The sequence below is a fragment of the Aptenodytes forsteri genome, unplaced genomic scaffold (assembly GCF_000699145.1).
Source record: "Aptenodytes forsteri isolate BGI_AS27 unplaced genomic scaffold, ASM69914v1 Scaffold63, whole genome shotgun sequence".
Taxonomy (NCBI): domain Eukaryota; kingdom Metazoa; phylum Chordata; class Aves; order Sphenisciformes; family Spheniscidae; genus Aptenodytes; species Aptenodytes forsteri.
In genome coordinates, this window is record NW_008794709.1 from 196,892 (window position 1) to 211,476 (window position 14,585).

General features: G+C 37.1%; 1 protein-coding gene across 4 annotated transcripts in view; it reads right to left on the minus strand.

The window, feature by feature from the left end:
• Window positions 1-13,351, minus strand: part of MAK (male germ cell associated kinase) — a 33,856-nt gene extending 20,505 nt beyond the window's left edge. For 2 of the 4 annotated variants that reach the window (XM_019470613.1, XM_019470614.1), the window contains exons 1-7: window positions 13,268-13,351; window positions 9,093-9,435; window positions 7,265-7,319; window positions 6,202-6,323; window positions 5,052-5,131; window positions 3,137-3,269; window positions 2,868-3,039 (exon numbers count right to left, since the gene is read on the minus strand). In XM_019470613.1, coding sequence (XP_019326158.1) covers window positions 2,868-3,039; window positions 3,137-3,269; window positions 5,052-5,131; window positions 6,202-6,323; window positions 7,265-7,319; window positions 9,093-9,193 — 663 coding nt within the window. In that variant the 5' untranslated portion in view covers window positions 9,194-9,435; window positions 13,268-13,351. Of the gene's footprint in view, window positions 1-2,867; window positions 3,040-3,136; window positions 3,270-5,051; window positions 5,132-6,050; window positions 6,095-6,201; window positions 6,324-7,264; window positions 7,320-9,092; window positions 9,436-12,656; window positions 12,743-13,267 lie in introns of those variants that run through there. The other 2 variants (XM_009273686.1, XM_019470615.1) reach the window with 2 other exon arrangements.
• Window positions 13,352-14,585: the final 1,234 nt, after the last annotated feature.

Sequence of the window (14,585 nt, forward strand, 5' to 3'; positions counted from 1 at the left end):
CCAGTAAAGCTTACTCTCTAAAGAAGGCTTTCAAAACAGGTATGCACTTATCATGCAGTTTGTTTATCTAAATATGCTGATGAGAATGTTATGAAGGACAGTGTCACACATTGTCTTCAGTAAGGCTTCTGATATTAGTGCTTCTCCTCTATCCACAAAGCTTGTTACACTGCTACAGGAGTAAATTGGATTGAATTGATGGAATTTGATCTTAAGATACCATGTTAGCTACTAGTCATCTGTCTATGTACATCAACAACTTACAGTTTTAGCTCTATTAACACATTCTGTAGTAATCAAAGAGCTCAAACATAATTATAAACCAAGTCTGGTTAAAATAAGTCTCAAGACTTCAAGTGACTTCCTATTCCACCTCAGAGAATAATTTGTTCATTTAAATTAATGGAGGTAGTCTTCCCTCCTCCACTGCACCTCCCTCCTTTACTGGAGTTGGTGACATTCTGTCTGCCAGAGCTAGTGATAAAGGAACGATTTAGAATGAAGTAACAAGGGCTGAATGTTGAACTGGTGAAATACAGGGATAGGGTGAAAATAGTACAAGTGTAAAAAATGAAAAATACATTTTAATTTATAAAAAAAAGAATCTGGAATTATTTAAATTGCCATTGCCAACCTTCAACTAACGAAAATGCATTTCATTAATCTCTCCTTTTCACATCATCATCAGCTTTTTCATTAAATAGGCATACTCCTAGTGCACCATCACACCAGTACTTGAATGGTGCAGCTTATTGCTTTATTTATAAAATAAATAAAGCAACATTTTATAAATAAAGCAACTTCATTTATAAAGTAAAGCAAAATAGTTACCTGTCACTATCTGAAAAACCCAAACTCACAGAAGTCATTAGTATGGTATTATGGACCTAAACAAAGGAAGGCAAATTGGAATGAAGATAGCTTCTGGGTGTAATTCCTGTAATTCCTTATTGCAGGATAATGGAATAAATGAAAATATATGTCTGAAAAAAATACTATTTGTAAAACTATCTGCAAAACCAGACTATCAAAATAACTGCTGGTGTTTTTCAGAATGCAGAACAGTACTTCACTTGTAACAAATGCATCATTTGTTGTGATAATTCCTATCATAATATTTAAATACTCTTCTTACATGGTGATCTCCCTGAAGAATGTCTTAGCATCGTTGTAAGGAGATAAAATTCCCAAGTCTGCCCAGCAGATGACAGGGGCACAAAGGAATAATTACAGCTTCCTGATCCTAGAGGGCTGATTTACAGTGTCTCTAACCCTTAGGGTCTTTAGAAGAAGCTAGAGTTTTCGCTGAAATACTCAGCTCCCTGCTTTCCCAAGCAGTCAGCTTGCTAGTCAGCGAATGACAGAGCGTAAACAGTCACGATTTGCTTCTGTTCAACTACTTACAAGGTTAGAGAAAAACCACAGCGGTCAGCTCAGCACTGCTCTGCTACTACACACAGTGAAAATCTCTCTCTGATTTCCCTGCACTTCCAGAACTTGTTTACGCTATACATTGAAAATGTTCCAGAAGTTGTAGTATGTTGCTCTTTCATAGATATTCTTAATATACATCAAAATGTTCTTACTGTCCTAGACTTGTGAGCTGCTTAAGAAACTTAACGTTTGAAACCTCAAGTCTTAAAATACTGCTCATATTACACATTATTTTTTCTGATGCACAATTGTCACAGCAAGCACTGTTTTACACATCATAGCAATCTTCACTTAGTCCTCTAGACTCACTTTTCACTTCCACAACATATCATCTATAACTCTCCACCTCTGACCTTTTACTCTCTGCTCTGTCATGAGTTTGCACCTGTTTCTCAGTATGTTCTCTTGGATGTTTTCCCACCACTTCAAGCTCTGCATGTTCCTAGCTAAGCTTAATCTGTTTCTGTTTTAAGTTTTCTGTTCCTCACTTCTCTAGTGATAACAGCTCCTTTACTGGACAAGAATTATGCTTTATTTTGTATCAGTAGAACACCAATGAAATTGATGTTTTTCTCTCCCACCCTTAGGTTTTCCAGATCTACAGACTCTGTGTTCAGTCAGTTATTTCACAAAGTTCTGTTTGCGCCCATAAAGTACTGATATACATGTGCCATCTCTTATTCTCAAAAAAATATTTATATCGTCTTTTTTCAGTTTATTCAAAATTTTGAAGGTAAACTCTCCTCTTGCATGTTCATGCAACTTTTTTAACTGTAGTAAATATAATTGCATACATTTTATATGCACTACCCAAACCTTCCTTGTAATTTTAAATAGTATTTAGCCCTTCCAGAAAATAATTGAAAATAATTGTTTCCTCTCTAAAATACTGCACATTTTTCCTCCATTACTTTTTATTGCTAATAATATTTTATGAGAGATTTGTGTGTGAGATCAAATGTTTCCTTTAAGCTTTAAAAATAAGAAAAGCGTAATTTGTCTTATTTATGGTATCTTCTTTAAGCTCCAAACTCTGGGTACCAGCCTCGAAGAATTACACTTTCGGGAAAGGAAAGCATATCGGCTGTGGCAAAATGAAATCCTAGGAGACTTCTGATTTTCTTTCCAATAGGCATAGCTTTAAATAACTAAATCAAACAATTTTATCTGGCTTTCATCAGAGGAGAGCAAGGCTACTCATAACAGTATTATATACAACAGATGCCAATATACAACAAAAGACTAGCATTACATGCCTTAACGGAAGCTTAAAAGAAATACAGTTAAGAAAACCTTAAGTCTGCAGGAAACTTACTAAAACAGTAATTTATAGGTATGTTCTGAAAGAGAGATAACATTCAATGTTTTATAATAATTTTATTTAACTTTTTTTTTTTTAAACACTATTGTGTGACTTTTTCTGAAAGTCTTACCTTCTTTGGAGTCCCTAATACTTGGCAAATTTTGAAGATTTCATCTACTTCACTTGTGCCTGGGAAAAGAGGTCTTAGTGTGTACAATTCAGCCATTATGCTGCCAACTGCCCACATATCAATAGGTGAGCTATAAATAGACGATCTTAGCAAAACTTCAGGAGCTCGGTACCTATGAGGATGGAAAGAAATAATAGATAAATTAAATGGTAAGAGAAAGGTCATTAGTTAAGATAATGTATTATTTTCTTAATATACAATATACTTACCACCTGGTAGAAACATAATCTGTATAAGGTGGCTGAGATCTGAGTTCTCTAGCCAAACCAAAATCTGCTATTTTCACAAGTTCTGGTCCAATACAGAGAAGGTTTTCAGGCTTCATATCTCTATGAAAAAATCCTATAGAAGACCAGACAGAAAAGAATGGCGAATTATTGTGTCACCACTTCTTAAACAGCAACCTCTATTACAGCAATCCAAAATTTACTTTGGGATGTTTTGGAAGAATATAGCTTCCCCCCCCCTTTTTTTCTATTCCCCCCCTCCCCCCCAAATTAAAAATAAATGAATGGTAACCCTCCCCCCAAACAAGCACGCACATTTTCCCTCCAGTGATTACTACACCAAGTGTTCTTAAATTAACAAATGTAAACTGTCATTAACACACTAAGGAAAATGAATTGGCTATTGCAGCAATATCAAACAACAAACCGATTTCAGAATGAAATCTTATGTGAAAACTACAACTGCTTTGTCAGTTTTGGATAATGGAAAATTGAGCATCTGACACACTTGATTTATAAAGTTCCTTGAACGATTTTTAACTAGTTTATTTATCATTGTGACAACAATTTGCAGACACAGACATAGAAAAGATATCAAAATTCTGCTCAGGAATGCTAATATTAGTAGTGCAGGCACATAAAGTTTCTTTAATGCTTACTGTTGGCTTGAGCACCTACATACCTGGAAAGCAGTTAAGTTGCTACGCAAATCAATTCTCCTGTTTAATTGGTATATACAATGTTATAATATAAATCAATTTGATTGAAATTCACTTGCTACAATAAAGCATTCAATTTCTGCATGCAGAAACTGACAACCACTGTAAGAAATCGGCTGAAATTATTAGTGCAATGTAAATGTTCAAATTTATCATACCTGTCATTCCCAAACACTTACGGTAAAAACAAAATATTAATATTGTAACTTAGAAATGGCAGTTTTTCTTAAATTCTAATTTTCTCATTTATTTCATGTAGAAATGAGGAAGGAAAAGAGGATGCTAATAATCAGAGAGCAGTGTATGATCTTCATCAGAAAGACATAAAAGGGCAATTTCTGGGTATTTGATAATACTGAACAGAACTAATTATTTATTTCAATTCATCAACAGGCCTTGCCAGGGTATAAGAAAGCCAGAGATCCGGCTGGGAACATTGTTTCTTATTTCATCTTCAGCTAATATTTTATTGCCTTTGGAAAGTTTTAGGGATACCAATGTGATGTGAAGGACAAGTACAAAATAAAAGAGTTGAGCAAGAGAGTGAATTACTACTTTTTTAAATGCATAGGAGCTTAATACCAGTATTTCAGAATGCAGTGTGCAGACAGATATGAAACATCAGAATTAAAAGTTTTGTAAAATGCTGTGAAACTTTTTGTTGTTGTTGGGAACACATAGCACCTCTTATTTAGACTGTGCTTGTAATTGCTAGAAAAGTCCCATCTCTTAAAATATTTAAATCCAGGTTGTATTTGGTAAGGAGACTCTTTGAATTTCTTAGTGAACAAGTTATTTTAATATTTTTTAGATGTAGGGTATCATATTAGTTATAGTATCCCAAGACAGCAGAAACTGCCATCTGTAAAGTATCAGTGCACAGCATACAGGTTTCTTTAGTTTGTATATTCATTCGGTAACTAAGGTGGAAAAAAGCACTGAACAGTGTATGAAAAATATCCAATGCTTTCAAAAAGAAAGAGGAACATCTGATTATAGAACAACAAGGTGTAACTTCAAGTATGGTTTAAAAATGCACCATACTTGAAGCAGGTAAGAAGAATTTTTATTAGAGATAATTAATAGCCTTTGCTAGATATTTTTATTCATGTAATTACTGTGCATTATCTTATATTCTAAAAAAGTGCTACACAATTAAACTCTAGTATGAAACCTACCGTGTTTATGGATAAAAGCTAGCCCTTGTAATATCTGATACATCATATTTCTGATGACTGACTCGGGGAACAACTTGTGTCTGTGAAGAAACAGATTAACAACTTCACATAATTAAAAAAAATAATGTATTTTCAGAACATACATATTTCTTCATTTTGCACAACACATCATGAACAGACGAAAACAGACCCGTCAAGCCTTGTGCACAAAGTAAGACAGATGCAACTGACTCCCATCTATCTCAAAACTCGCTTGCTGCCAGGCCTTACTTTCACTTACTTTAAGTGCTGCAGAGGGACTTCTCTGCAGAGAGGTTCATGATCCTATCTCTCTGCAGAAGCTGGTCGGCCAGTAGTGTGCTTGACCAGATGAACGTGGAATGCACAGTAATGTACCAAGGAAGAGACCGCACAGCGCAGCACTGTGGTAGGTGTGTTACCCAGTGGTAGCCTTAAGGGAACTCTGATTGAGAGCAATGCTTCTCAGCTCTAGGGTAACATTGCGCTAATATCGCTAGCGGCTATCTCGGGATGCGAACCTAAGAGCTTTGCTCATTAGGAGATAAAGGTACATGACAACGTCTGAAGGAAACACACATTAAAGGCAAAAGAATTCAGCAAAGAAAAATGTTATTGAAAAGGCAGGTCCTATTCCAAAGTCCACCTTGCAAGCCTTGCTACGTACTGTTTGTCCAAGATTGCAACATCACACAGTTAGTCCATATATAGGTCTTTCTTATGAGCATGCATGCATGTACAGGCAGATGACCATCCCCACCTTAAGCCAAATCCATGAGCAAAAGCAGAATGAACAGTGTTTATCCAATCCTTCATACATTAAAGTGAAGGCTAATAAAGAAAAAAAAAGTATTTGGAATTTCTCTCATGGCTCTACACACCAAAGACATGCAAACTATCGTGTTAACAACCGAACAAACTGTTATTTCCAAAAGCATTACAATATGCAATATTGTAATGCAGAGCAATGCAGAATTCTACCCTCAGATAAGCAGGTGCAGCAACTCCTGTTCACATCAGCGGGGCTGCAAGAAGAGCCAAAACCAGAAATTCCAATGTGTTCTTCAAGATAGCATAAGAATCATTAAATAAAGCATGATAGCACACTATTCGTTCTGTGAAAAAGACATACCTGTCCTTCATTAACTGATAGAGATTTTCCTTCATGTATTCAAATACAAAGTAAAGGTGGTCATTTTCTCGTATGACTTCTTTCAATTTTATTACATTGGCATGATTTAGCTTCTTCAGAGACTGTAATAGAGCAAAATATGGCTTCGGATAACTCGACAGTGACTTTGATTCCTTATCAGAACTAAATTTTTTAACATGTAAAAGTTTCTAGCACAGAATTTACAAAACATGTCCATCTGATAATCCATATTTATCTTGTAATCTCCGTTTCAAAGAACAACAAAATAGCATTTCAAAATAAAAACAGCAACGCCACTAATAGTAGTTTAAATCTTCTATTTCTAGGGATTACATCATAGCTGGGCTGAAGATTAACACAAAAACCTAATTCCCTACAATGAAAGACAGTTCTGAAACTGTAACAGCTCTTGCTCACAGAACTGAATAAGAAAACCCAGCAATTTTTTTGTTATGAAACTTTCATGAACAAGGATTCTCTTACAGGTGTTCTTTTTGGAGATACTGATTACGTGCAATCTCCAGTAAGTTACACCTAAATTATGGATACCCAACTCCTTTGTTAGGGAGTTTTGTATATACAGAAAATCAGATGCCCGAAACATGGGATGACTTGGAATTTAAGCCCAGGATTTCAAGTGTTATTCTACCATTTGGCTAGCCAAAACTCCCAGTGCTTTCTACAAATGCCCCAAATACAAGATACAAAGATGGGATATACACCTAGAAATCTGGCAGTAAAGTGGAAGTGCAGGGTAATAAGACACAAAAACACACACACACACAAAATCAATTTCTTTATCTTCTCTCAAAGACAAGAGGCTTGGTTACGAGACGTGGCCACTGCTTGAGAATAGTGGGATATTCCACAAAGCAGCAGGAGCTCTAGCCGTGGCAGCAGGCCATGGTTTTGTGGAATCTGTCGCCCCCATTTAAAGAGTTCACAGAGTTTGGCCTTATGCTTGGACGTTGTAGATGCCCTTTTCCTTCATGCAAACCTAACCAGACACTTATTTTTATATGTGGTATGTTCACCACTTTACCTTGACTTCTCTCAAATTCATACATTCATCCCATGAATAGAACTTTCTTTTCATTCTGAAATACAAGTCCGAGATAAAGTATTTTCAGTGAACAGTACAGAATGCTTTTAGAACAAAAAATCTAAACGTGTTATTTTCCAAGTGTAGCATTAGCTGTATTTTGAACTGAATTTAAAACATTCTGGAATATGCATCAGCAACATAATTAAAAACAAACTCAACTCTTAGAATTGCTAGAAATTTAAGTGTTTGATGATTAATCACTGCAAACATATTTTTAGAGGAGTAGTTGGCCAGAGAGACCATGATACTCCAAGGTATTTATAAAAACATCAGGGACACAAAATCCCTTTTATTATTTGAATTGTGCTCTTAACAACAAGGAAAGCAACAGTGACACTGTACATAAAACACAGGTATTTCAAACCAGACAAATCACCTCTTTGTGCCTAAGCTGCGCATTTTAGGAAAACAAAATTATATTTTTGAAATCTGTAAAGTATCTTCCTTGCTTAACATTATAATTAAGCATCTGATGTGATCAGTCATTTTTACAAACCTGTTCCAAGGTATTAAATACCAAATAAACATGGTTTCATTTTTTCAAGCAATACTCATACATACATATAGTAGTCTCTAAACTAATCGTTATATATAAGTGTAATACATTTATTTGTAAGTCTTGCATAGATACAAACATGAATATTCAGTGTTGCTCAGATCTTGGGATGGGGTTGTGAATATCATGTTATTTGCTGTGTTTCTGTAAAGTTCTAGCACCTAGAGCGAAGAGATTTAAACCCAAGATTTTAATTTAAAATAAACTTATTTTACACATTTATTTATTATTTGGTAAACAACCAAAACTGTCCTCCCTCAAATCCCAAACTTAAAAATCACACAAAAGAATTCCAAATCTTGAAATCATGAGAATGCAAAACACTTCCCACAAAATGTTGTTCCTTTTGCCTAAAAATAATGAAAATAATTGCAATTTTTTTTTTTAGCTTATATTAAAATTCAGAACTTAGGTAACAGTACTAGCAGTATACAGAGAAACCTGAAATTCTCAGAAATTCTTAAAACAAAAGTCAATTATATTACAATTATCTTCCTGCAGTAAATTCACAAATGGAGAAAAAAATCTTAGCAACACACAATTTCTGGTATTTCAACTTACACTTTACATCCTGCTTGCAATTCTGCAGGAATACAAGGGGAACTTCCCCACTCCTCTAGTACAATTTTTGTTGTTTTGTAATAATATTTTTAGGCAAGTATGACAACGCTGATGATTACGCACAACACAACTTCATTAGATCCAAGGAGACAGCCTTTATTTACCTGACCAGATTGTTACCTGGTATTTATCATTGTAGCAATATCTGAAACTTAATGCAGTGCCTAAAAAGATTTGGGGGGTGGGAAGGTGTTTCAAATCTACCCGTTAAGATGGGTATTCTTACAATCATAAACAAACTCTCTAATTAATCAACTGCACATTCAGTTTTGCTTTTCCTTTGGTGTTAGCCTAACAACATTTTTAGACAGAAGCACGTTCGAACTGAACGAAAGCAGCATGCAATTTTGTAAGCCAAGATAAATCAGTAACTTATACAAACTGATGTGTCTCTATTGATCTGTTAGCTGAAGTCTGACCCATGATCACCTTGTTGAGCATCTTAATTAAAAAAATTAATTTTGTTATGTTAATATCCTTAAAAAAGGGGACATTTTTTCTATTCTACGCAGATGGCAGACAATAAAGTTAAAAGTGAAAATCTTTAAGCTTTTGCAAATACCTTTACTGAATTTAGATGTTGCATACCTTTTGATAGCCACAAGTTCTCCTGACTCGTTGCTTTTCCCCATCAACACACTGCCATAGGTGCCATCACCTAGTTGTTTCATGATTGTGTAACGGTTCATTTTTTTTTTTTTAAGACCCGGATAGCCAAAAGCTTATGAAATTCTAAATGTCTTCTGTTTTATTAAAGGATTCTATGTTCTTTGATTTTCTTAGAGAAATCTTCTTCCAGCCTGTTTTACGTTGGTGAATGTCTTCTCATAACGGAGCAGGATATTCACTAGTCTCCTCCAAATTACAGCTACTTTGAGATCCAGATATGAAGTTTAAGAGACAGAAGAACATAGTCGTTCTCACATCGATCCTTAAAAAAAAAAATATGGGGGGAAATATGTAATTTCACAGTATTTTAGGAAAGAGACACTCTACTATTTGCACCTAACACAATAACAACCCCCAGACCTGTATATGTTCTTTAAATAGCACACTTCAATATAACTAGTTTCTTTAAATCCTTCAAACCACAGAAGGTGCATAGTCTAGGATTAGAGTTAGAGTAAGCAGGGACTGAAGAGTCAAGATTACTGTCATAATTCCCTAGAACCAGAGAAGTGTATTTAAGGCTGGTGTCCTCCGATGGAACTCCTTATTCTTAATTTGCAGATAGCAGCAGGTTCCTAATCTGTAGCGAAGGCAGGGCTGAAGTTTGGGAGAACAGATGGAAGGACCCAAATTTTGCACAGGGTGCTATGGTAAACCTAGGGTCTGAACGCTGTAGTGCAAGCGGGCTCGCTATGCTTGAAGTTAGTGAGGAAGGGAGGTGAAGAAGCAAGATAAACGCTGCATTCTTCGCCAAGGTAAATCGAGTTGTTGTAAACGTACTTGGATATCTTGCTCTGAAGTTCACAGAATTCTTAGTCTATAGCCACAGTTAGGATTAGGCACACTAATGGCTGGAGAGTTAAGTCTATTGTTCAGTTTTACAAGGCTTGCAGAAGGAAATATAGAGCTCACCTGCATTGGTATGGAAGACTAGATCTGAGTTGTCATTTGGAAAAGAATTCACATTAAACAATGTTGAATCTTCATCTGTGAATATATGTAAACCTTAATTTGAATCCTGATCCAAACTTGAATCTGAACCCTAGCTTTCATTGTACACAATACTATCTGTCACAACACTTCAGGTGAAGGCCAGTTCCCATAGGTCCTATGCACAAATCCTAATTCGAACCTTACCGCCGGCTGCCTACTAGACGCAATCCTAAAAACTGATGTTAAGGCACTTATGCAAACTCATGATAGTCATCCACTTCTTTATGCAGGCCTAGGAAAAACTAACAACCAATCGCTGTACCATTTACTCACTGCAACCCAAATGCTTAAACACAAACAAACCATTGACTGCTAACTGAATTCCAGCGTTATCTCTGCCTTTTGCCTCTGCTGTCTGAAAATGCAAAATAAAGCTCAAATCAACTGGCATCCACTGTCAGCCTACCTCTATAGGAGATGCAGAATTCAGCATGGAACTCTGTAGTCCTTATCCTTAGTCCAGAATTAGCTACAGGCTGGTAAGGCTGTCCAAACAGATTAAGGAACTCGAATTCAGCTGGTAACAAGCCTCAGGCCTGAGATTTACAGGCCTGGCAAAATTCAGCAATAAAATTGGCCTCTTATGAGTGTGAAAGCAGCATTCTCGAGTAGACTAGCCTGCTGTGTAAGGGAAACATCTGCCTGGATGACACACCGATGTTTCTAACCTGTTATTACTTGACATGCTGCTTCCTTGGAGAAGGCGTAATGTGCACCTTGTTGCTCACTGTTGCTTCTGTTACCAGGGAGGAATCTTACATCAGCTGTCAAGATGCTACTAACAAGTGACTGAGTGGACATCTGGATTTATAATCTTTGCACCAGACAACCACCAGTTTAGCAGTGAAAAATGTAAAGAAGTTTTTATCCATCCCCCCAAAAAGCCATTGCTACAGTAAAATAAGATCACTGGTTAATAACATATTCTATAACAAAGCTAAAAAACAGATTTAATAAAAAATAAGTCATAGACAATTCAAATTATGACTGGGTTTTAAACTGGACTTTCATATATTTAAGCCTATTGTTTTTCTCAGAATTCAGCTTTGTATCTTATTCCCCAAAGTGCCTGCATGCGCTCTAGTCTTTAATATCATGAATAATGCCGTTTCTTCAACAAAACTATTTGTTGACTCCAGTAATGAGCAGATGATCAAGTGTTTATGCCAAGTTAAGCTACATACTAACTACTCATATCTTACAAGTTATCAATTGTTAGTTTTTTATATATATATTTAAAAAACAAATTAAACACTTTCTGAATGTATTCTAATACACATTTTAAAACACAGCATCTGCATCTAAAGCATCAGCAACGATGAACTGTGCATGCATTTTGTGTATAGGTATACACAGACATATAACATGAAGTGAAGTTAAATGTAAAAGGATTTGGGTGCCTGCGTTTCTCTGCTTCAACAAATATCATTATACATTAAGACATGGTTTTTGGGGGGCATTCAGCAATATCTGCCAAAGATGGCCCTAGCCTGAACTCATGGAGTTACATACATAAAAAATTTGGAGAACTTGCATGCATTTCATGCCCAACTTTTTGCTAACAAAGTGAACCAAAATACCAAGATAAAAACCTCTGTATTTGAAATAAACAGACCCCGATCTAGACTCAAACCTCAAGTTTTGACCTGTAAGTCCTCTAATTTTGGTGCCGAAATCCTATCAGCTTTCCAAGTTATTTTTGGAGTATAAATGTAATGCTTTTACAATTATTCCTTTTGTCCAATTCTATCATTTCAGCACGTGCACTTGAAACAGCATCACATAAAGTGTTTCTTCCCTCCAGAAGTCCTATGTAATGTAACACGACAGACATAATTGTGCATTTTGTCTGTTCTGTAACACCGCATACATTCCCCACCACACTGATGCATGCTAGGCCATTCATCGAATGACCCTTGTGAAAGAGTTGTCTCGGTCACTTACAGTTAACAAAAAAGGCAAACAAGGGAACTCTTACAGCGAGACATCATCAACTGAAAACTAACCAAACGCAGTGAAAAAAAGGACTGCAGGTATCACGCTTGACCCTAGGCTCTTCTCCAACTTTTTAGAGAATTCATCCTTCAAACAGAAGTATCTAAAAAAATTGAGAGAGTTCTGTGGACAACTAAACAGTCAATTTTACGGCAATGCTAGGGCACACAGTAGTCCGTAAGAAATAGTGGAGGGTGACAGAGGTTTGCTGACCAAGAAGTACAGCGCTGGATCCTGCAAGACTCTAACCACCACTGTCCACCGATATTAGAATAAATGAGGCTGCCAAGTACTTGCGTTTATCAGCCTGGTCTGAGCCTGGTTTGTCAGCCTGTGAGTTAGAATATAAATGCTCTAGAGATTCACATTTCACTACAACAGACTTTTGCACGCTTCATACTTTGCACCACACGTGCCCAGCTCAGGTGTGCAATTTTTTCTCTGTGGTCTCTATTTTTTTCAAATTTGCAGTTCAGTTTTCTCTTTTGTACCAACCTGGGGAAAAGCAAGGGCTCAATCTAGCTTTTCTGGTTAACGCAAGCCTCCGAAGCGGCCTTTCCCATCCTAAAGCTTATATGAAATTATTTCCTCAGTGATACGAAGCTCTAAAATGTAAAATTGTCATAATAGTCAGCTACCAAACTGAAAAGAGAAATCCTATTGTAAACAACAGCTTGTTTTATACTCTTAATGACATACTGCCCATAATCTCTTCACACAGGATTAAGGAAGGTTTAAAGCAGGGGACAAACAGAGGACAAAACACAATAGCTTGAAAGAATCTAGTAATTTGTGTAAATTTAGAGAATCTGAACAAGTACTAAATAATTTAAGCAAATTTTCACTTTTACTATATTACTGGTGTTTTATTTTAAGCATTAGAAACAACTTTAAATTATTTTACAGGTCTGAATTACATTTCAAATTGTAATGAATAACAGCAAATCATCTGCATTTCTGCTGTACAAGTAGTATGCATTACCAAAAGTTTTACATTTGCATGCTAAACAGGCTACTCTCAAGTTAAAATACAAACTAGGATATATGACCCGATAAAGACCTCCCACACAGATAAGCAAAACACTTAACAACCCAATTTCACCAACCTGTTTACAGTAACTGCTGAAATCACCAAAACCATTCACAGAGCATGGTACTACTCTCAATGATGAAAACCGGCAGTACAGCACAGTACAGGATGTATGCCGATACAAATTTTAAAAGTCAAAAAAACCCCAACAAACTAACAGACAAATTGTTGCTACAAGAACCTTCTTTGTAGTGACTGTGTATTACTAAAGCTGACAGTAATCAGGTCCCATGACAGGTGGATCCAGTTCTTGAGATTAACTACAAATCCATTACTCTAATCAAAGACCAGCAATTATTTAAAAGCATGACTGCTCAGCTGCAAGCAATAAGTTAATAACATTGACAATAAATATTTGTACTTTCAAATATACTGCCTTAAATAAATTTTTTTAAAAAGTCTCTTCAAAAGGCCAATACGTTGTTTCACTTATTTGTATTGGGCATTCAGGACGGGGCATATAAAAGAGCAGGAACTCCAATTTGCTGGAAATATTTTCCCTCGTTTTGTTCCAAACCAGCTTTGGTTTCAAACCAAAATGATCCACACCAACTTTTTCAGGATGTTTCAACAGTGACCTGCCTGGATGCTGCCGCCCCATGCCAGCAAGGTTACCTCTTCCCACCCCCGTGAAACCTCTTGCTGCAGTGTAATGAGCAGTACAGTGAGTTTCGGGACAGTAATGGTTTCAGTGAGACCTGCTGCTGCCGGACTTTCAAGTCTCCAGCCTTGGGCGGTGTCCAGAAGGAACACAGACTACTCATCTTTCAACACCTCCGCGCCACTCTAAGTTTCAATAAATGCCCATTTCCATGCCAATTTTAGTTTCACCTGATGACATTCAGTTATCTCCCAAGAGCGTGCCGTTACCTCCCTTAGTATATGCCCACTGAGGAAAGGGGAGCGCAACTCTCCTCTCCCCTTATTCGGGCTATGAAACTCAAAGACCTCCTGGCCTGGAAGTTTCACCCCGGTTGTCATAAACACGAATTCACCTCCTCTCATTAACTCTGAACACGTCAGGCTGTCAAGGCCTGGACCTGCCTTACTGGAGCCAAAGCAGGCGGGATCCCTATCTCCACACGCTGCACCCCTGACCCGAACAGCGCTTTCGCTCCCCAGCCCAGCGCTGAAGAGCGGGCTAGCTCCTCGCACACGCGAGGAAAGGCCACTGGTGACCCGTCCCATCTCAAATCAGCCCCGGGGGCAGGGAGAAGCCATCCTGTTCAGCGACAGACGACGGACCCCGGGCTACTCCCGCTCCAGCCTAAGCCGGCAGCTCCTTCTTCCTGGTGGGACCCTGGGGCCGCCCCCGCCCCGAACGGCCCGGCCCC